Genomic DNA, 22,042 nt, shown 5'->3' with positions numbered 1-22,042 from the left:
GTGCAACTGGCACACAAAATGAATGAAAAAAAATGGAAATTAATACATTTCTGTATAGGCAGAATAAAACAATGAAATTTGATATAGTAACAAGCTAATCCCACCAGTTGTTAGGCACCAGTTTGGTGGCACATATCTAGAAACATTCCTGAAGAACAAATGGGTACGAGTCACACATTTCAGATGTGATTGGGAAAACAGGCAGTTTAGTGCTTCTCTAATGATGATTATACATTTTGTGGATATCTGGCTCTCTTCTTTTCAAAAGAAGCATCTTTTCAGTGTGGTATTTCAACAAATACATACAAAGTATCATGAGATGGTTCTGAAATTTGGGAAAAAAAGCAAGTATCTCTAATGGCAGCTGAGCTGACAGAGAAAACCTGAGGTTTGAGTTATCTCTAGAAGTAGGGTTTACAGGTCCGAAAGCTGCCCACAGAGGTAGGCAGCAGCACTGAGCAGAGACTGGGCAAAAACTTGAAAAATACATTATCATTTTGACACCTACACTCTCTGAGATCATTTATTTAGGATCAAAGTCTGGCCAAACCTTAGTTCAAAGACCAGACTGTGCAGATCTCTAAAAGGTGTGGAAAAACAACTGAATTTAAACCGTTTTCATAGTGGCAGCTTCCAAGTGAGGAGCAGGAACTCTTATCTGCCCATATTTTGCTTGTTTGTGATTGTGTCCCACTATCTTAAGAGAAAATTGTTTTGTTTTCAGTGTATCATTTTAATTATGCTGTTACTCAACTTACTGTGTGTTCTCTACCCCAATAATTTAATTTTCCTATGGGATACTAAAAGGGATTGAAAACACTGTGGTCTCTGAGCCCAGGTATCTGCTCTGTAAAGAAACATTTTGCAATATATTTCATAAATCATGTCAGATCTGTATTTAAACTAGCTCTGTTTCTGTCCTCAGCTCTTCCACAGAAGTGTTGTAGGATGGTCAGGAATCTCTTTCCAACTTTCACAAGACATTTATTCACAGCCATTCTTGGGCCAGCATCATCTGTTATCAGTTGTGGTGTCTCACGCCCACCTGCATTTTTCCTGCCCCAACACATACTTTAAGTAACCGTATCATCATGCAGCCTTCACCTTTGGCAGATGGATGCACTGGGATACGAGACCCACATACATGCCTGCTCATACGTACGTGGCAGACGTGGCACCACGTCCAGGCTGTCCTGCAAGCAGCATAGCCATGTGAGCACAGGCTGACAACCCTGCTTCACGGTGCTCAGTTAAGCCGTTACCCTGCAGTTAAAATCCAGAAATAATCAGGCTGAGAAGGAAGGAATTAGGCTCAATGGCCATGGGCCCACATGTCTTAATTTCTGGGCAAGTTTGGGCAGACTCTAGGTAGTTATAGGAAAGATTATGCCTGTGGTTCCCTCCTCTGGGGACTCTGTTTCTCAGGAGTTTCCCCCCGCGGGAGGCACAGGGTGCAGCAGCACAGCTGCAAGCACGGCAGCACCCTTCCAGTGGGATAAGGATGCCCTTGGTGAGACAGGCTTCCTGACTAATTTAGAGCCTACCTTCAGGTCTCCTAACTAATTAATGCTCTATCCTCCTCCTTCAAGCCTAACACAGGAATCAGAGTCAAGAAGATACTTATGTACCAAATCCCAGTCTGCTCTAACTCTTCAAGGCACGTTCTTGATCCGGAGCCTCTCTGCCTTATGACATGAGGCTGCTCACAGCACAGGGACAGCCCGGGGGAGACCAGCCCTATGCTGGTGTCACCTCTCCCTTCCTCCACCCCTCCTGCTTTTCCAAAGCACGCACCATTTTCCCAACAAATAAGGAGCGCTAATAGCTTAAAATTGGCATATGTACTGGGGCGACTTCCCCCAGAGTGCAGAAAGCGCACTAAATGGGATGCAAGTCAAAGTGTTGTGTATTATCCAGGATGAATGTTCCTTGCACGGCAAATGTGCAAGCTCCGTTTGAGGTATACGCTCCTTACAGTGATGTTTCCAGCCAGAACAAACCCTCATTTTCCAGAATCAGCCATTTGATGCAGGGACTGTATCGACTTGCTCATGGATTTAGCAAAAAGAATAACTTGGTATGCTTGTGGGCGTTTTGTGAATGCAGACTCTCCCCCTTGTGCTTACAGCCTAAACTTTAATTGAAACTAAACATGAAGAACTGATGCCAGCTCCAGTCTACAGTACAGTGCAAGAGGACAAAGTATAAAGGAGAATTTTCTTTATTTTTAAATATTAGTAACACTGCACAAAACAAAAAAAAGTGGTACTTAAGTGACAGAAAACCGGTACTCAGTCTTATTTCATATTAACCATAATTTAAATACCCTAACAGAGTTCATGTATGGTTATATGTTTGCATAGGGTTACATTGGGTACTGTAAGCATTTGAAGCTAAACCGTTCAGATACCAGAGACACCAGAATTTGTTATATCAAACCATGCTAGAATGCAGACTTGATTTTTCTGTTTAGCTTCTTCCTTACACCATTATGTGCATTGCTACATCTTTTAAACGTTAGGATGAGTGAGTTTCTCCAGGAACTGTGGACTTTCAATATTGCCAGGTTTAAGTCTGTTACATCTACAACGTATCGGCGAGAGGAAGAACAAAAGAAACAAAACAAAACCATAAGCTGCTAACTCCTACTTGGAGGTTAAAAAGAAGAGGCAACATACTGACAAGAAACATGCAGGTAAATGCTTAAGGCAACGGAAGGGCTCTGTACAAACTAAAAGGTTAAGAGAAGCAATGTGTCATGCACATGAGACAAGTATGGGAAGCAAGGAAGTAATCTTGCCCAAAAATACACATTTCTTTTAAATTGAAGACATCTTTTCAAGCTAAAAAAAAAACTAGTCCTGCAATAAAACCGATGCAAAATGCTTTCATACATAAGTGTACGTTCTTTGTAACATAGGTGTAAGTTCTTTGCAGAAACAACTTGATAAAATCTTATACGGATGCTGAAAAATGTTTGTTATCTAAAACCTACTCAGCAGAAACAAAGAGCAGTTTTAAAGTAGCACTTAGATCATTTGACTCTAGGTTCTGAAAATAAACTTTTAAAATAAGGAATGATTTCACTAAATGATTCATCGGGAGTCAACTATGCTTAAGGAAATCAGTAGGAGTGCTTACAGGAGACCACCATTACACTAAGTTTCTTAAAATCAGAGGATATAACTCCATGATAGAATTTAAAATGAAGGAACATTTTAATAGCAGGGACAAACCCTTGCTGCCCAGCTTGGGGAAAAAAAAACCCGCCATAAAAGTCACTTATTAAGCTTGCATAAATTACCCTATAAGAGCTCACGTCTCAATCCCATTCCCAATGACATGAGTGAATAGGACTCTTCTTTCAACAGGCCTGATGTTGATGCCAGAGTGATCAAACAAACAGGCATTTGCACAATTACACCCTTTATATCCTACAAAACAAATAAACAAACACTAGACTAGAGTCATTTTAGTCCCAGGGAAGGAAGAGGTAAGAAATTCTGTAACGCTTCAAACATAACACACTTCTAACCAAGATCAGCCTCGTTCGAATTCCCTAACCTGACTGGCAAGAAAGCCACTCCGTGAAACTAAAAACAGTAACATAGTGCAATTTTAGTACAGTTTTAAACATGAGTCACTTCCTTGCTAGCAGTGTGAACAATCAAAAAATATACACAAAAGAGTGTGCTCAAATGTTACATTAAGTTGTCATTATTATAAAGGTATTAGCATAGCAGAGAAGTCCATTTTAGTAACTCCCTTTGGTTGACTTCTTCTTCTTCTGTTCCTCTCTCTGCTTCTGCTTCCTCCTCTTGCTGCCTTCTTTGTGTCCTGAGGAAACATGGCTTGTAAAACACTATTCACAGCATTCATGGACTTTTCCCTCTAGCAAAAGCACACATTCTCTGAATGGTTTAAGGAATCTTAAAGAAAAGGTCTGGCTTTCTAATATAGTTTTTTAAATTATCAGTTCTACTATATCCCCAGTTCTACTATATCCCTTATATAGGACAGAAAGAAAACACTATCAATCTTTGAAGTTTGAAACGATCTGGAGAACTTTCAAAAGACTTCAAAGCCATTCAGGAAAAGCTTCAAAATTAGAGCACATGCAAAACCAGGATAATCTTCAAAATGGAAGCCATAAGTAAGACTTATACAGCAGGAGCTATTTAAGTACTGGCGTTTCCTGCTCACAGTAGTCAGAGTTACCACGATATTTGCATTTCCATTTTAAGACTAGGGAATGCCGAGAATCCTGAGTAAATAAGAAGGTGCTCAGTGTTTACCAATACGCATTTTATATGCAGGTCATCAGCCTGCTCACGCTTAACTATGCACCATAGGTTATATTCTACTGCAGCTCCAATGGTGCATGAAAGTATTAAGTTCAAGCAACAACTATTTGCTACAGGTTCAGTAGGCACAAGCTTCCAGCCATGTGATCATCATCTCAGCGATTTTTTTCCCCACAAAGATGCATGGAAAACAGTTCTTGCTCTGCATCTCGTTCTTTCCTCCAAACTTGCAGTAAAATGCAGCTTGCTAGCAGACTTGCACGGACAGTGAACTGTGCAGAACCAACACCACATCTACCCAAGCGCACCTTAAATCCGAACTTGAAGCTAGCAAACATTTCCCTCAGATACTCATTCTGTGATGCTTTGAGATAGCTGGAGGCATCTTTTAGCTCAGCGGTGCTCCGCCACTGGGAATCAGCACAGTCCGATGAACGGGGCCAGCATGGAGCGGAGGAGCCCCTGCAAGCCCGCTGAGGGGCAAGGCTGGGAGTCAGAGGAACAGCCCAGGAAGGGCACAGCTCTGCCTGTCTGGAAATCTGTTTCTTTCCCCCATTCTGTCTGCAGGCAGGCAGATGTGACCCTGAGGAAGCCGTGTCACCATCGCGTCTGGTTCTCCATCAATTTAGCACCAAAAGCAAAATTAAGACGGGAAAAGGAAGCGGTGGGAGGGCAGAGGAGTATGAAGCCACGCTGTGGCTGAAGTTTGCTCCTAATCAGAGCTTCTCCCAAGTGCAATTAGGGTTGTGCCCACGGCAGAACTGCAGTTCTTCGGTTTAAGTTTAAGACTTGGGGAGAACCACGAGATAGTCTTTGGGCTAAAATCACTTAAGACATTATCAAAAGCTTATGCATTAGAGGAAATACACTCCCTTGTAGCAAAAGGAAACTGTTCCTAGGTTATCATTCTAGCTCCTACACTGTATCAACAGCATGACTTCATCTTTTGCAATCATCTGAGCCAAGAAGCAGGATATTTATTTAGAAATTCTGCCATAAGCGATTAGCCTGCGCAAAGTTAGAGTAGAAACCAGTTTTATTGTTTAAGGAAGAGAAAAACTGGCAGTGCTTTGCAGAATTGCAGATGACGCTGCGTTTTCCCTGCACCCTGCCACCCTCCTGAGCTCCAATCCTGTCCCCGGGGACACTGCGTGGACATCTCCTAATTAAGAACTCCATCCATGAAGTTTACTTCAATGTCAGCCCCTCGGTCACCTATACATCATCAAAAATAGGACCCCTTGGCATTTAATTTACTGCTGTAGGGGACACATCCCAGAAGGGCTCAAGCATCTCTTTGCTTTCCCACAGAGGCCAATGGAGGCGGAAGAGACGTGCTGACTCTTGAGAATCAGTCATCTGAAGGGTGTTATTCAAAGGATTCTTCCCTTTACTGGAGGGAAAAACAGCATCATATCAGATGATCAGAACTAGTTCATGTAATAACTATGAAACATTAACACAGATATTTGGGAAAGGATCATTAAACCCTAACAGGTTATTAGCTTCATAATTTGCTCATTTTTCATTCTCAAAACACTGTCAGTATTTTTAAAAGGCTTCCACATACAGGCATGATTGCATTTGATACTGCTATTTTATATCATAATACTTTTTTTTTTTTGCAACAGTCCATTTTCTTCAAATCTTTGAGATTTTGAAAGCAATTCTAGCAACTCTTCCTTAAAAAGACTGTGAGTCAATGTAAATTATGACTTGAAATGAATGCCACATAATTCATTGTCTTCTAAATGAAGCAACTCAAATGTTAAAATAATGTGGTATGAAGATATCTAGGCATTTGACAACATGGTCTCCTACCAGCCTCTGGAATGATAAGGGTGAAAAGTGGAAATCTTTCAAGTGTTATCACTGACACACAGAAACAGATTGGACAAAGTAGGAGATAACGCACAAATACAGAGTATTTCTCAAGAGAAAACTGCCAGGTCTTTTCTGTTTCGAGCCTGCTGTGATAAATAATTTCACTCTTGACCATTTCCTTTTCTACCCCCACCTAAGAAGAAAGGATAGGTCAAACTTTGCCAGTCTGTTAGCGCTAGTGATGCTATGCTGGGTGATAACAGCCAAAAACCTGATCCGAACAAGTGAAGCAGCTCCTAGTAAAAATAAAAATTGCACACTAAAGATGAAACCCTTTGGTGCTTATTTCACTTGAATACTTCAACCAGCACTAATTAAAAGCATATTTAGCTGCCTTGGTTACAAGACTAGCCCCAAAGTCACGAGAGAACAAAATCTGAATTAGGAAGCAGCAGCCCCATTACTATTTGATTAATTTGCAGTGAACCTGTGTCCTGGTGAGTCTCCAGCATCACGAAGCAGTCGTGGAGACTTCCCATAGTTAGTCCCCTGACTGAACTGGCTTCAGCCAAACAGTTCTGGCCTTGGAGATGGGCTTTGCAAATTTCCACCCTTAGAAGCAATCGTTAGCTATCTAAAGTCTAGAAATGTGTTACATTAAGATAGAGAGTCTTAGAGAAGGGTGGGGGGAGAACAGGTTGCTGAGAGCTTCCCCAAGCTTTGACAGTCGGAAAACAGATTCAGTCCAATGCAGATAGATATCAGCCTAACTTAGTACATTCTTGCTTTTGTCAGCTGCCAGGAGCAGAGATGGATGAAGCAAGAATCCACACCATTTGGAATTACACCTGTCTTACAACCTGGATAATTCTTGTCTAAAACAAACAGCATCTGCTGACTCGCTCTTTCCATTTCATCCCCCTCTCTTCGACTTCCAGAAGAACCGTAAAGAGCACAGAAGCTATTCCAGCTTTCAAAAAGCTACTGAAGACCAAAACCAACTTCCAACAATGCTTAGTAGCAACTCCCTCAGCCACTCAGCAAGGACCAAAACAAATTGGGAAGCCTCTCTGCTGGGTCCCAGATTGACTTTCCTTCTAGCTTTCTACTTCTCTGCCATCTGCACCTCCAAAGTCACAGGTTTGTTCAGTCACTATGAAACTCGTCACATTCTTGGGAGGCAACTGCAAGGGAGCGTGCATATCAAGCGATTGATCCAAAGGGACAAGCAAGCGTCCTGGGGAAAATGCTCCTACCCAACCCATTTGTGGTAACCTACTTCTTCCTGCCCTGCCCGACGTCTGCCTGCTTTACCAGGATGCAGAGAGCAGCGACGGGTCTGCTCCACCTGCCTTCTGCCAGTACAGGGGAGCGCGGGAGTCAGCAGAAGGAAACAGTGTTCAGTCATGACCGATGATTAACACGCTGCATTTCTGCTTCTTGACCCACATCAGTCAGTAATAAAGGCCATGGCCTGATTTTTATAGATCTCCTGCAAAGGTGAAGACTTTGGAGGAGCTTCCTTCCACTTTCAGGCTCTGAAGCACTGAGGTTGGGGGTGGGAGGGATTTATGCTTTCTGCTCAAGTCCCAGAGAAAATGGTTTTCAAGAACTACTAAGTTTTTGCTAAGATTGCAGCCATTCTTTTGCCCTCCTTCAAACCAGCAGAGCAGTCATGGCTCCAACATGCACACAGAGCTTTAACAGGGCAGTGGGGAGCGTGCATGTTGGGTTCTGTAGCGTGCTTTCTAATTTTCTGCTCTTAGAAATACCTCTCTAGTCAAAACAACAAATTGTTATTTCAAAAGGTAGCTAGCTTACTTCTGAGTTGCAGCCACCATCTTATTTTAGACTGACCACACTTGCATATGCCAATACAAAAATTCACCCCAGATCACAGCTTCAGTATAATTTCATGCGTGTGACTCAATTTACAATTACAGCTTTACACTACACTTTCACATTCCCTTCTTTCAGCCAGAGCTACTGCCCAACACACACCACAATTTGACCTATTAATTCTCTCGCCTCATCCACAGCTCCTGCCCATGCCAGAGATTGCGGAGAGAGAACCCGCCTTTACATAAAGACCTGAGGTGACAAACCATCCCACCCCGTCTAGGTATGCTGCTCCACTATTTAATTATCTGCACTGTTAAATCCAAGGGCCAAGTTCTCCAGTTTCACTGGCCAACCCAGTGATGTAATTCCAACTTTGATGTTTTAGGGGACTGAAAAGCTTTAGCAACTTACTGGGGCCTTCATTCATGCTTGCTCACCATGCTATTTTCATTACCAATTCTGCCTAGAATTGCTACAAGAACATACCAAGCCGGATACAACCTGCTCGCCTGCTATTAATTAAGGTAACACTATTACTAAATAGAGTCCAAGGTTTTACTCCCACATGGCAAGCAAAAGCTTGCCAGGCTATGCAGCCTTGGGAGCCCTTCCATGTGCAACCCAGTCACCTTCTATGGGAAGCAAATGGGTAACGGGATGCTCTCGTACTAGCAGCCAAAAAGATATGCGTGCAGGCAGCTCTGGCTAAGCCAGGGAACAAGGACCCAGCCTCCAAATCCACCAGCCAGTCTTCCCACCCTCCGCCCGCAGAAGAGTATGTCTGTTACCCCGTCCCACTCACGCACAGTTGCAGCCAGGGGATGTGGAGCAAAGGGAGAGTGAACTCCCTCCCACCTCCAGCATTCCTCGCCTATTAGATTTCCACAGAAAACAGTGGCTTTGCTTTCCTTTCTCTTTCCATTACATGCCCAAATACAAGTATGTGAGGGAATTATATGGTAATTAGTTTGGGTAACCAAGCACATCAATTTTATTAGTTAGTAATGTGTAACTCAGGAAACTGTATGTCGGTAAAAAGAACAGAGACTGCATTAAAGATGTAATAAAGTACAAATAGCTCAACTTTCCAGCAGAGGAATCCATGCCAGGAAAGGATCAAGATTAGTTAAGATAGTTCTTTTAAAGTGGTTTCCTTTTCAGAGATGCCAGCGGGTGAAAATGCAGCAAAAATGAATTATTAATGTTGTAAGTTTTAGGTTAATGCAAGCTATTTCATTCAAAAGGAAGAGCAAACCTTGCAATATTATCTTGCAAATAATGATCTTTCATATCGTATATTTTTCAGTATTTTAACAATTAAACATTTCAACCATTCTTGCTAGATAAAGATCAAAACTCTCAAATCCAGAGAAGCAGGTTTTTAGGGGTAGTTACCGCTACCCCTACCATTAGTGGCTGTAACCCCCAGGTCTCTGCTGGCATTAATACCACTTTGGTACAGCTTGGATATCACCAGTCAGCCATACATCATACAATCAGGCAGTGCATTACTCGTAGTATCTGAATTCTTATTAAAAAATTACTTGGGTGGAGCTAGAGCACTGTTTGAGATACACAGCGACTTCAGAGTACAAGTTTTATTCTAAAGGCTATTATGAAACCAGGAACAACAGGAAACCCAGAGCAATTTCTACTAAAACGCAAAGTGTCAGTGTTAGATGGAGAATCAAATTTAACTCTTTTTTTTTATTAAAACCCCACTATAATGAATGGAAATCCTGACTAAGGAGAGGATTCATCTCACCTCTGGATATCGGTTGCCAGTCCAAACGAGTTAGCCAGCCTTTCTCCTTGGGCGCTAGAGAGAGGCAGCCACTTCCAGAGGGATTCCCCACCACACAGTCAAGATGAAACTTATCCCCTTTTCCTTCATTTAAATTGCTACAGACTTAAAATTAAACATTCCCACACTTAGAGCTGGGAAAAGAAAACCATTTCACTGCAGGTGAATCACTGACGACTGAGGATTTGCTTGAGGTGCTCTAACTGGGACAACGTCTAAAACTGCCGTGCAGTCTTGCTGCCAAGAGCCACACGCCAGCAGTGGCAAAACCGTCTGATTCACGGTGGAACGGCACCCAGTTTGAGGCCACTGAACTTAACTATTTGCCACTGAATCGAGTGGGCTTTGGACCAAGGCAGAAAAAGATGCTATTCTTTCCCAACGCTGGCCCGTGTAAGCACGGCAGCTGTTGCAGTGATCAATGAGAAGCCAAGCGGGAGCAAGTAAGTGGTCTGTATAATTACAGAGCTGTGCTGGTGAAGCCTGCTTGCTGGGCAAGGCAGTCGGCAGAGGTGAACACCCATCAAAAATGGCATTATTGGCCAGGGCTCGTGCACAAACTGCCCAGGGAGGGATTAAGACACTCACGTAGGTTTTTATGACTGACTCAACCAGTCCTTCAGCAGCCCTGTCCATCAGGGGAACAGTAGGCAAAACATTTAAAGCAACAGTAAAATCTTAGTCTTACTGTAATCAAGTTTTCACCCCGAACCTTTTCTGGTAACTCACAATCTACTGGTAGAAGAGAGGATTTTGTGATTGTGCAAATACCTCTGGAAATTCATTTTAATTGCAAACTTGTGCGTCTTGGAGCATAAATAGATTCACAGCAAGAAGTCCTAAGCGGTCTTAAAAATCGCTCCAAAAATTGCAAGGTGCGTGTCAAACTCAGACGCTCTTTGGAAACCACTACAAAGTATTGTTATGATTGCAGAGAACCTCAAGTCTCCAAATGCAGAGCCAAAGTTTTGTTTTGACAGCTACCAGCACAGGAGACAAAACCTGTAACCCTTGCATGGGAGATTTCAGAACATCAGCCCAGAGGTTACATCCAGGCTTCTGTAGAGAAATTTTAAACTTTTTTTTTTTTTTTTTTTTTTTTTTTTTTTTTTTTTTTTTTTTTTTTTTTTTTTTTTTTTTTTTTTTGAAAAGATTCAACTTAGCCATCCCTAAAGAGACAAAACTTCCAGCAACTGATCAGGAAGACATTTATCTGAATGTTTCCTTTTTTTCAAGCTGTCATCCACATGATATCTTCAGGTCTTCCGTACAGAAGACACTTAGATTTAAAGGCTCATAAACGCCGCAGGAGTTGGTACAGCACTGGGAGTATGTGAGTGCATGTTTTGGGGTACAGTGCATGTTTTTCATGCGCTGTGTTTACCACCCTGAGGAGCCTCATACGCTCTCGCTTCCCAGCACTTCACCTAATTCAGCACTACTGAGAAGGGCCCTTGGTTTGGGCATCCGAGTAGAAAAGCATCTTCATGTTTCAGAAAAACCTGTCCTGGCAGTCCTGGATGATCTTTGACCACAGGTTCAAATTAAATCAAGTAGTTATGAGGACTTTGTTGCCCAAGATAGCCTCTGGACTATATTGCCGAAACATTACAGACAGGAAATATATGAAAGGACTAATTGCTTCCAAAAATAACCGGGACAATCACCGCACTTTTGTGTTCACCTGAACAGTCTTAGCCCTCTCTATTAGGATTTAGGTGCCTAAAATTGCAGCTTCCAGAAATAATATCAAGTTGCTGAACTTCTCCTTCGGCAAGGAAGCCAAGCGCAATTTAAATAAATGAATGTGCAAAATACTGTGGTTAGTTAATCTCTAAAAGGCCTTCACTTTTAAGAACAAAGAGCATAGGCACTTCAGCAGCATAACAGTATTTGCCCTGGATCCTTGAATATCCCAGGGCATTTGTGAATCTAGACTAGACTAAATTGAAGAGGAGAGCTAATGCAGGATGAAGGCACACAAGCTGCCATTTATTATCTACTGGGGAGCTAACATTAAGTCAACACACAGCAACAACCTCTTGCTTGGCTTTTTGTTTTTTCCTTTTGACTAGCTGATGGCTCCTTTTCTGCGCATTTCTCATCAACATGCTTGTGCACACCTGATAAATAAAAAGGGGTCTCCAAGCTGCTTGTAACCCGGCTTCTATCTTGTTCTTCCACCTCATCGCTATTGTAATGATAGGCATATTTGGGGGAACTGGCAGGCTTGTGAGACTTTAGCAGGCGAGGGTTGGTCGGCTGGAAAGGCAGGGCGTGTTGTCCTCTCCGTCTGCACTCCTCAGCAAAGGCTTCTTCATCTGCCTCCCCTGAAAAAGCAAAGAGTGGAAGAAATGTGAGCCGCACCCAAAATGCTTAAATTTAGCCTGAAATAAAAACTGAAACTGGGCTGGAAATTGGGTGTCACTAAACTACTGCCTTGGCTGTTGTTAGCTCACAGATACTCCTGTCTACCTACAGATCGGGGAGCGTCCGGAGCAGAAAGCTCCATCAGTGGCCTCTCACCACACTGGAGCCACCCAAAAAAGTCAGCTGGATATGACAGCTCTGGGGCCACTGTTTCCTTTTTCCCAAAAGGCAGGGTGAGTGAGCCGAGCGCGTGGCCCTGGATGATATTTCTGTTCTGTGCAGAGCATGTCACCTTGTCTCACCTCGCCTGGACTGCCTGCCTAGGAAGGGTTGGCCCTGCTCAAGGAAAAGCTACAGGGGGAAGGAGGAAGAAATACCCAAGCTGGCTACGGGGATGGTGGGAAAAAACCAAAGCCAACGTGGGTTCAGAGGGGCTGGACGTTGGTCATCCACAGCTGGAAGGATGGTTAGAGAAGCATGAAAGATCACATGAAGATGGGAAATCGGGTTGAAGATGTAAGAGGTGAGCACAGTCCAGGGGGCAAGGCAGGTACACACAGCAAAGGCGAATGAACACAATGGAAATAAAAACCCAGTGTTTGCAAAAATTAATATGAGAGATGAGGTATTTCCAGTCATACTCATGCTACTTTGCAGATGACGCTTTCCTTTGCTGCAGAAACTATAACAGTACCGATGCTGCAAAATAGAGAAATCAGCTATCATAACACAAAAAAACACCACCAGCAAAACCACACATCGAAAAGCAAACAGTAGGATAACAAATAAAAAAAGCCAACAAAAGACATTCAACGGGGAAAATAAGAAAAGAGTGAGAAGAAAGGTGCGTACCACATTTCTCTCTTAAAGGCTTTTTAAAGTTTCATTAATTCAATTACTTAAGTACTTTTAATAGAGCTGATGAAATACGGCGTCATTTTATTTGCATCAAAAGTGGTGTGTCACATTCTGGAAGTTTTTCCTGGGATATGCCTGGCATCAGCTGCTTAGGGAGGGGTGTGTGCCCTCAGCTAATGCGTGTGCTCTTAGTTCATGGCTGGAAAATGCTTTGAAGATGGAAAAAGCACCACGTATGCAGTAAGGAACAAGAGCAGTATTGCCCACTTCATTGTGTGCACCAAACCACCGACACTTTCAAACAAAACAGGTTGCATTGTCTTTACCTTGTAATTGTACATGGGGAGATGCTTCTGAGGGCATGAGGAAAAGGAGGCAAGGTATGTTTAAAAAGTCATTTCACAGTGCAATGCGGCACCTGAGGCCTCGCAGGAGAAAAGGACTCCAAGACGTGCCTCACATCATCCCGCCGTGCGTTTGAGCGCCTGATGTGCATGGATATTATGCAGAGGACCCTTTTTCCCAGGTGATTAAATGCCCATTCCCCCCCACCCAACGCTCACACTTTTTCACCCTGGAGTCTCCTGCACTTCCGAAGGCACAAGCAAGCAAGACAAAAACACAAGTGATGATTACACCAAGGATTTCCACATTTAGACACCGCCTGCCTGCATCATACCAGTGTAAAACTCTGGGTGTGCGGTTCTCCTTGCAGTAGGAGAGGACTGGCAGGACGGCTTTTTTCCCCTTGCATGGGGCACAGCGCTTCAGCTACAAGAGGCAAGGAAAAGCTCAGAAAATGCCAGATGCAGAATTGCCGGCATTACCCATAAGAGGCTACGGGATTTTGCACGCTATACAAACAGCACTGAAGCACGTATCAGTCTGATGATACCAGGTCTACGAAGATGAAGCCTATAAAATGCCAGGAGTTAAAAAAAAAAGCATAGGAAACCCATGTACACCAGTTGCGCATACAAAAACCAGTCAAGAGAGTTCACTTCCTAACAAATTACAGTGCACCAGAAATAGGAGATCCCTCCCCTCCCATGGAAACACAAACTGCATGGCTTTCTTTTTAATGTGCAAAATCTTGCTTGATGCATGTTTAAAATTTATATCGGCAAGCAGATGCAGGAATGAGAAATGTGCTGAGGCCGCCTCGAAGCTCTGTGTGCGCGCATCGCAGAGACACCCCGATCAGAGACACTAACACTTAATGCAGTTAAGTATTAAATCAGATGCTCTACACACACCCCAATAAATTACTCCTAACTACACTAGAGATCAATCTCAGCACCTTTAGTCTAATTCAGCTGGTGTGAAAGGCACAGCTTAACACTGGAAGAATTCAAAATAATCTTGCTCGTCCCTGGTGACGTACCCGCAGCATCGCTGCATGCTGGCCCTCTTGCACCCTGACGCGTCCTCGATCTGCTGCTTGCAGTGAACGCTCCCGCAGAGCTCCCTTGCTCTGGGAGCTGAGCTGTGCCACCAACCCCACAATGCTGACCACCTAATGAAGTCGCAGAAAGATCTTCCAGCAAGCACTCACTGCTTGAGTCCAACTTAAAATAAAATATAAAAATGCAAAAGATATTCCATACTCCAATTAAATCAGCTGCAACCTAGAGAAGAGGCAGGAGAGCTTGTCCTGCTTTACTAAATCCCATGAGAGCTGCTTTCCAGAGTAGGTTTTAGCCTTCAGCTCCTGATGATATGAGCACAGCTCTGACTCTGGAAAACGACGGTACCTGCCTGTTACACACCTCCTGTGAGTTTTGGGACAAGTCCTCACAACTATGCCACTTTTTGTCTATAAAGAGTCATGATACGCCTTCTCTAGGGCTTTGCCTGGGGTGTCCTCCACCTGCAGCTCTTCTGCAAATGGCCCAGAGGAAGGACTGTCCCCTCCTCCAGTGGAGTTCATAGTTCAGTTGCTCCATGAAAGATGATACACCAAGAAAAAAACCCCACAGACAGACAATTCCTGTAATGCATATTTCCCTTTCCTTCAAAAATTATCCAAAACTAACTCCCAAAGCTGGACCTTGCACTGCACCATCACATCAGCTGAAGGTGCTGCACCAGCCCAACGAACCCAGGAGAGCCCTGACTGTGCTTGGTGCTGCCGGCACGCTGCCTGCTCTGCCTGCACCGGTCCGAGGTGCAGGATCTGGCTGCTCCTGCTTGGGGTTTATCTGTGCAACACAGCTGCAGCTGAAGCGCAAGGAAAGGGCTCGTGGCTGAGGGTGAGAATCAGTAGGAAATGCTTCGACACCATCCGCTGAGATCAAGTGGTGAAGGGACTGCTTGCAAACTTGTTCAAACCCACCGTTTGCCCCAAAAGAGGTGGCAATCTATGCTAAAACCTAGAGCACAACTCTTCAGTATTGAACTCAGGGAGCCAGCATCCCTTTGGAAGTTTGTGTTAAACCTTTCCTCGTAAGCTCCTTAACTTTCTGTCATCAAGCATTTGTAATTAGCATTTTTGCTAAGCTGAGCTGACCTGTGTTACACTGCAAGAAAATTCCGTCTTAAGCTGCCCTCAGCATCGCTCTGCTGTTTGGGGTACGCTGTGAAAGCATCGGCACACCAGAGGGGCTGCATCTGCATGCCACAACCACGTAATGCAGTGGCAACTGAAGTCAAACAGTTTATTAACTTTGATTAGACTACAAAGTTACCCAGTTTTCCTCCTGAAGAATAACTTGTACTTCCTATTTCTGGGCTGTCTGCACCTGCCCCTACCCGTCCTTCGCCCCACGGCGGACCCCTGGCGGGATGCAGAGCCGCTCCCCCCACCACTACGCAGGCAGCACATTTTGCAGCTAAATCATAGAATCATAGAATAGTTTGGGTTGGAAGGGACCTCTAAAGGTCATCTAGTCCAACCCCCCTGCCGTGGGCAGGGACATCTTCAACTAGATCAGGTTGCTCAGAGCCCCGTCCAACCTGACCTGGAATGTTTCCAGGGATGGGGCATCCACCACCTCTCTGGGCAACCTGTGCCAGTGTTTCACCACCCTCAGTGTAAAAAATTTCTTCCTTATATCTGGTCTAAATCTACCCTCTTTTAGTTTAAAACCATTACCCCCTTGTCCTATCACTACAGGCCCTATTAAAAAGTCTGTCCCCATCTTTCTTATAAGCCCCCTTTAAGTATTGAAAAGATTAAATCCATCTCGATCACCCAACAGTCATTCAGTTTTCCATCTCCCCCTGAAGTAAAGACAAGTTTTAGTGCAATAAATAGACCCCCAAAAATTGTCCAAACTTGTTCCCCTTTCTGAGTTGCAGGACAGCAGACACCACAAATTAGTTAAATGACGTAACATCACATCGGCTGTGATTCAAATATTGAATCGACTACGGTGCTGTGCACAGTTATAAGCCGCCAGACCTTTCCTCTGATCATCTACCTTCAGCACACCTTGCAAAGCAAAACTGAAGTGTAATTTGCATCAACTATTTTCTCTTGTTCTACATATTTAAACTTATTTGAAACATTTAGGCCAGCCTGTGAATAAAGCTAGCTGTACAGATAGCAAATATGAGACTTACTTGAAAAGAATTTACTCTGGGAAAGGTCAGCCACACAGGGCATCACCACCAAAAAGTGCTTAAACATTGCTGGAGTTTTGTCAGCGGTGATATTTGTCCTGGAAAAGGCTTTTAGGAAGACTAGTTGTATGGAGGGGGGGGGGGTCCGTAGTTGAGTTCAGAGCTGGAATATCCACTTCAGAAGCAACTTTCAGGGTGCTCCGGCTTTAACCAGCCCTTGGTTCCCCCCACGGCTCCTTCTTGCTGTCTCCTGTGCCTCCAAGCCAGCACACCCACGTGAGAGGCTGGGCAGCTGCGCCGTGAACCCGAGCAGGGGACTGACCCGCGTTAAAAATAACACTCTTTTTGCAAGCTTATTTTTAACCCAGCTCAGTGCCTGGATCCAGCTCATCATGCAGCCACCCCAGATGGGGCAGGGAAAGGGGCAATTATGGGGGGCTGCTGGAGTCGGCATCCGGATTACAGCATTAAGGAAAAGGTCTTATTCTACTAATGCAAGTAATAATTAAAAACCTTGCAGTTATTTCACTGCGAAACCAGTTTGGAGAAGTTACATTTCCAAGGGTTAATTCTGAAAATGAGGGCTTCGGCATTACTACTAACATTTCAAAACAACAATTAAAGTTTGGTTTTCTGGTGCACTGGATTCTCCCAAATGAAAAGCAGCTTCTGGGGAAAAAGAAATCAAACACAAGCTGTAGCATCCAAAAAAGCTGCTTTAGGACCAAAACCTGCCTTCTGCTCCAAGCAAGAAGGGCTGAAAAATAATTTCTCATAGCAAAGTGCTGCCGTATAAAAGGGGAAAATATGGATCCTTTAACCTGTAATTAACCAGTAGAGGGCAATATTGCCTATCATGAGGGGCAACGTTATCAGAAAAGTCACCGGCAACTCGTATTTTTTTGGTAATGCATCGATATTATATGTCTAAGGCAAACCGCGAGTACAATTCTTGGACTAGGCCGGTGCTCTGGGGGAGCCACCAGCTACACCAAGGGGTCCATGTGCGCTCCTGGAAAATGGAGATAACGCACGGGAATAAAAACACTAAGGCAGAGAATATTCCAGGTGAGGTGGGACGGGTCAGCCCTGCACGGGCTAGCATTATTATTTTGTGTTACATGTAAGTAACGTCCGTGTATGTCCTGGAATTGAACTGAAATCCTACCAGGAATCAGCAGTAATTAATGGCAAGATAGTAATTAACAGAAACATGCCGAACAAACCGGGGTAAACATCCTGAGGATATCAAACCACTCATTTACAGTTAGCATGTCACTTCCCATGCAAGAGGAAGCGGAGCCTTCGTGGTTCCCACACGGCAGCCCTACTGCTTGCATGCTATTTTCTTACATACCTAACCAAGGGGGGAAAAAATATATATATATATAATCAGGGTTTTCCCTGGTATTAAGAAACAAAAAGTAGGCACACCGGTTTGCTCAGTTTCCTGCAACCGGCATCAGGAGAAGATGCAACTGGTGAGGGACGCCTGGCTTTATCTAATGACACAAGACGGCTCTGAGCTAAAGCTCCAGTGAGCTGGTTATGCAAGGACAGCTTGCAGGAAACTTACTCCATTCAAATCTTTCTTGAATGATGGCCAGCAAAGTGTCTTTCTAATACTTTAAGACTTTAAAGTTAAGAGGTGGTGTATTTTCTGAAGCTCAGAGCAGGACACTGTATTGCTGCTTCTAGACAGGACTCAACTGGAAGTCTGATGTTAGTCTGAGCTGCTACCGATGCTGACTGACAACAAAACAAGAGTGCAAAAGAAAAAAAGCTTTGCTTGACTTTTTTTCCCCTGTTATTACAAGGACTTGGAATTTACCGTGCGCCTATGGAGGACGCTGGAGTTTCTGATGACTCAACTACACCCGCTGCTGCTGGGGAGAGCTGAGCTGCGGCTGAAGGAGCAACCCAAAGAGAAAGAAAAAAAAAAATCCCCATTTAAATACATTTATCTGAAGTCAATAGCACTACAATCTTTGTAATCTGCTGGTAAGTTTTTTGTACTGATAAACTTTTCTACTGTTACAGTAGCTCCGGTATTAATATTTACCTTTGCAGAAGATACCAGGGTTCTTCTGAGACTCAAGTCCAACTTTTGCTGGGAAATCTCATACTTTAGAGGAGCCCGTTGGAGCCAAGAGCTTATTTAATAGAAAGGACCTGTCTACAGGCCTGGATTACCCTAGGCTGAAAAACTCCTGGAGATTAACTGGTTCTTTTGTTTCTTCTCTTAGAAGCTTCACGTCTAATATGTCATAGCACAGAGAAGACATCAGGAGACCAAGTAACTCTGCTAAAACATAGAAGTGGTCTAATTTGGGGGACCAAACTTGAAAGTTGTTTTCAGAAAGTTGCCAAATCATCAGAGTTTCTTTTCATTTCTGTTAGGAGCAAGGGATGCTCCTAAGATACCAAACCCAGGGTATTTTACAAAACTGCATGTGCACACACAACCGCCCCTCCTGAAATTGTAGGCAACATGCTCAGCCAAGAAAATACTCCCTCACCATTACTGGAGGCTATGTTGAGCAAGTTCTTCTGATTAATCGTTCTTAAACTTGTTTCTAAATGCCAGGAAACACTAATACTGCAACTCGTAACAGCAGGAGTTATAAAACCCACTTGCAGCCTGTGCTCTCTCAGGTTTGTCAGACTCAACAGAAACTAAAATTTGCATCAAGTCCTCTTTGGAAAACGTCGCTGTCTGAGTTTGGCAGTGACAGCCTTTAAAAATCTCTCTCTTGCTATTTGATGTGATGCTTATGAGCAAAAGCAGCCATTTTAAAATCTACTGATAAAAAAAATGCAAGTAGTCTCAAAAGCCGAAAGAGCCTGAAATCACTCAGAAACTATCTGGGGAATGCCGGAGCAGCTGCCCCATCTGCACCATCGCTTCTAAGGGCAGAGCTTTTGTAAACCGAAAAAGGAGTTTATTTCAACACTGAAGTTTATCAGCTAAAGCACAGGATGAAGCACAACGTTTTAAGTCATCTCACACAAATCAGTGGCTTTCACCAATTATTGGCAATCATTTTTCTTCTGGAGCAATCGCCTATCCCTCAGTGCTGCTGTTATATTCAAAGAGAGCACGAGGAGATTCAGGGTTTGCTCTGGTGCAGCAAACTGATGTCTGAGGCATCCCTCCTGCAAAATGCTAGTAAATATTTAGCCGAAGTGGTGCCTGGAGCGCTCAGCTGGTTAGAAACTAAAGACGTCCTCAGCTCTCAATCTGCGCCCTCTGCAGAAACCTGCTGCCATGTCCCACCTCATCCTCTCCCCATCTCACACCCTGCGCTGGCTCCCAGCTGCACAGCTCTGCGGTCACCAACGTCACCGCGCTCAGACGTGCATGACGTCTCCCTGCTCCAACTCAAAACCTCATGTTAAGTTTATAACTTGGGGGATTTGGACCGGGCTTTCCCAGGCCAGGACCAGCATTACTATTTCCTCTGCCGTGGGCGCTGGGCATTTCCTGCGAGGGGGGAAAACAAGTCCACAAGTGGCCGGAGACAGCACAGGAGGTGGTGGTGAAGGTCCTGAGAAGTGATGGAAAAAAAAGGGGATGGGATTTGGGAAAAAGCACAGAGACTGATGGAGCGACTCTCACAGTGCTCTTTCTGTCCCGGGAGAGCCATGGCTGCAGCACGTCCAGTATCCAGGAAAGGACAGGGCTCAATACTTTTTGCTCAACACACATCGCAATCCTCTGCCCTTCTGGCTTTAAAAGCTGGCAATGGACTTGGCTCCTTTTATTTTTGCCCTCGTATCCAGCTGCTCCGGTGCCAGCTCACGCTGTTCCTACCCAGCCCGTACCCCTGCGGCGCAGGGCAGGGGCAGGGAAAGCCCCACGCTGGGTCTGCTCACCCTCCCCGCCCCGCAGCAGCTCCCTTAGAAAGCTCAGCCTTTTGATTTTCTTTTTTTTTTTAGCCATACGGATTTTACCTACCACCCCCGTACACGCCCGAGAACCCCATTATATCCTGTATTCAGCCCAGCATGTACCAACACGAATCCTGCATTCCCAGCACATCAAGCTACTCAAGATGATGACATTTCGCCACAAAGATACCCCAATCTGCAATAAATTGGGAAAATTAAGTGAGTGTACACCATACGCTAACTGCAGGGGCGCTTCAGACGGGTACTTTGAAAGGAGATGTCATCATGCTGTTCCTCTGAGCAGCTAATGGAGATCGATGGCTAAAGCCACTCCTGTTTGACCGTATCGGGTGGCACTGAGCTCTGCAGCCTGACATATAGACAGGGGACTTGCTGAGAGAGCCTGGATTTACCTCCTCGCTGCCAAAACTTACTCATCGGAAGATCTTTTAAAGCCCAATGAATGGTCCTACATTAAATCTGAGGCCAGAGAGAAGTGCAGGCTGAGCACATCCAGGCTTTTGCAGTTATTTTGCTTCTGTCGAAGCACGCCAGGGCATCTGTACGGATTACGCCAACTGCTCTCATCTTAAAGATTTGGGATGTGGGAAATGCAAATGGCAGGAGGTAACACGAATCCCCATGTTTCCAGCAAGCAGAGAGATGACCCCATTTGCATGCTGCTGCCCAAAGTGAATTTTATTCATTTTAAAAGACTTTATCACACAAGGGCCTTTCATTCATTTCTGCATGAATTTTGAAAGGAAGCAAAGAACAAGGAATGAGCTTTGCAGCTTGACATACATAAATAACAAATTAGCAAGATTTCAAACTCAGAGTTTGAACAAATGGACCTGATTTTTAAACAGCAATTGAGATTACTTAAAAGATGATGCTTTCTACACTTTTCGGGGTAATGTCAGATCTCTACCATAGTTTCCTGCAAGTTACGTTGTATACCACTTCATTGCAGTGCTGCCTGCCAGACCCCCTTAAAAAGTTGCACCAGGGGCTCCTACTCTTGGGGCTTCTCTCCCCAACACACTCCCTACGCAACATGTAGGTGAGATGGGGCTCAGGTCACTGTAACTGTCTCCCTCTCTTACACGGCTCCTCTTCCTCCAGAATTGTTATCACTAACATCAAAATACTTGATTAGGTTCAATATTCAGAGATTTTTTTTCATCTCACCTATATTTCAACCTCAGGCAAAAATCCCTGCAGGTTTCATCTCTACCATGAGGAAGCCTCACAGCTCACGTTTCACTTTGAAATTGGATTTGAAGTGCAAACCAAAATCCTACTGAGGGGAAAAAAAAAAAAAACCAAACCCGGCCCTTACAATGCAACTTAATACTCACTACTAAAGGAAAACAAATAAACAAACAAAAAATCCACAGCGCAACTACATACAGCCTGCATGGTCCTCCACTGCGTACCCAGACACAAGGTGCCTTCCACCGGCATCTCCTCTCTCCTTGTGCCCGAGCAGAGCCCCGCAGACCTTCGCATCTCTCGTGATCATGCTCCAGAACCTCCCAGTGCCAGATGAAATGGCCCCTTTGCTGCCCCAAAAGACAAAACT

At 44.2% G+C, this 22,042-nt stretch overlaps 1 protein-coding gene across 3 annotated transcripts in view; it reads right to left on the bottom strand.

Annotated features, from left to right (window-relative positions):
* Window positions 1-2,202: 2,202 nt before the first annotated feature.
* DNAJB6 (DnaJ heat shock protein family (Hsp40) member B6) overlaps window positions 2,203-22,042 on the bottom strand; it is a 66,139-nt gene continuing 46,299 nt past the window's right edge. For 2 of the 3 annotated variants that reach the window (XM_009281839.2, XM_009281840.2), the window contains exon 9: window positions 10,947-12,104. In XM_009281839.2, the coding sequence (XP_009280114.1) occupies window positions 11,791-12,104 (314 nt within the window). In that variant the 3' untranslated portion in view covers window positions 10,947-11,790. Of the gene's footprint in view, window positions 3,838-10,946; window positions 12,105-22,042 lie in introns of those variants that run through there. The other variant, XM_009281841.2, reaches the window with a different exon arrangement.

This window comes from Aptenodytes forsteri, unplaced genomic scaffold (genome assembly GCF_000699145.1).
Source record: "Aptenodytes forsteri isolate BGI_AS27 unplaced genomic scaffold, ASM69914v1 Scaffold21, whole genome shotgun sequence".
In the NCBI taxonomy this organism is placed as follows: Eukaryota; Metazoa; Chordata; class Aves; order Sphenisciformes; family Spheniscidae; genus Aptenodytes; species Aptenodytes forsteri.
The sequence above is the reverse complement of the archived record's forward strand: the minus strand, read 5'-3'. Positions and strand labels throughout refer to the sequence as shown.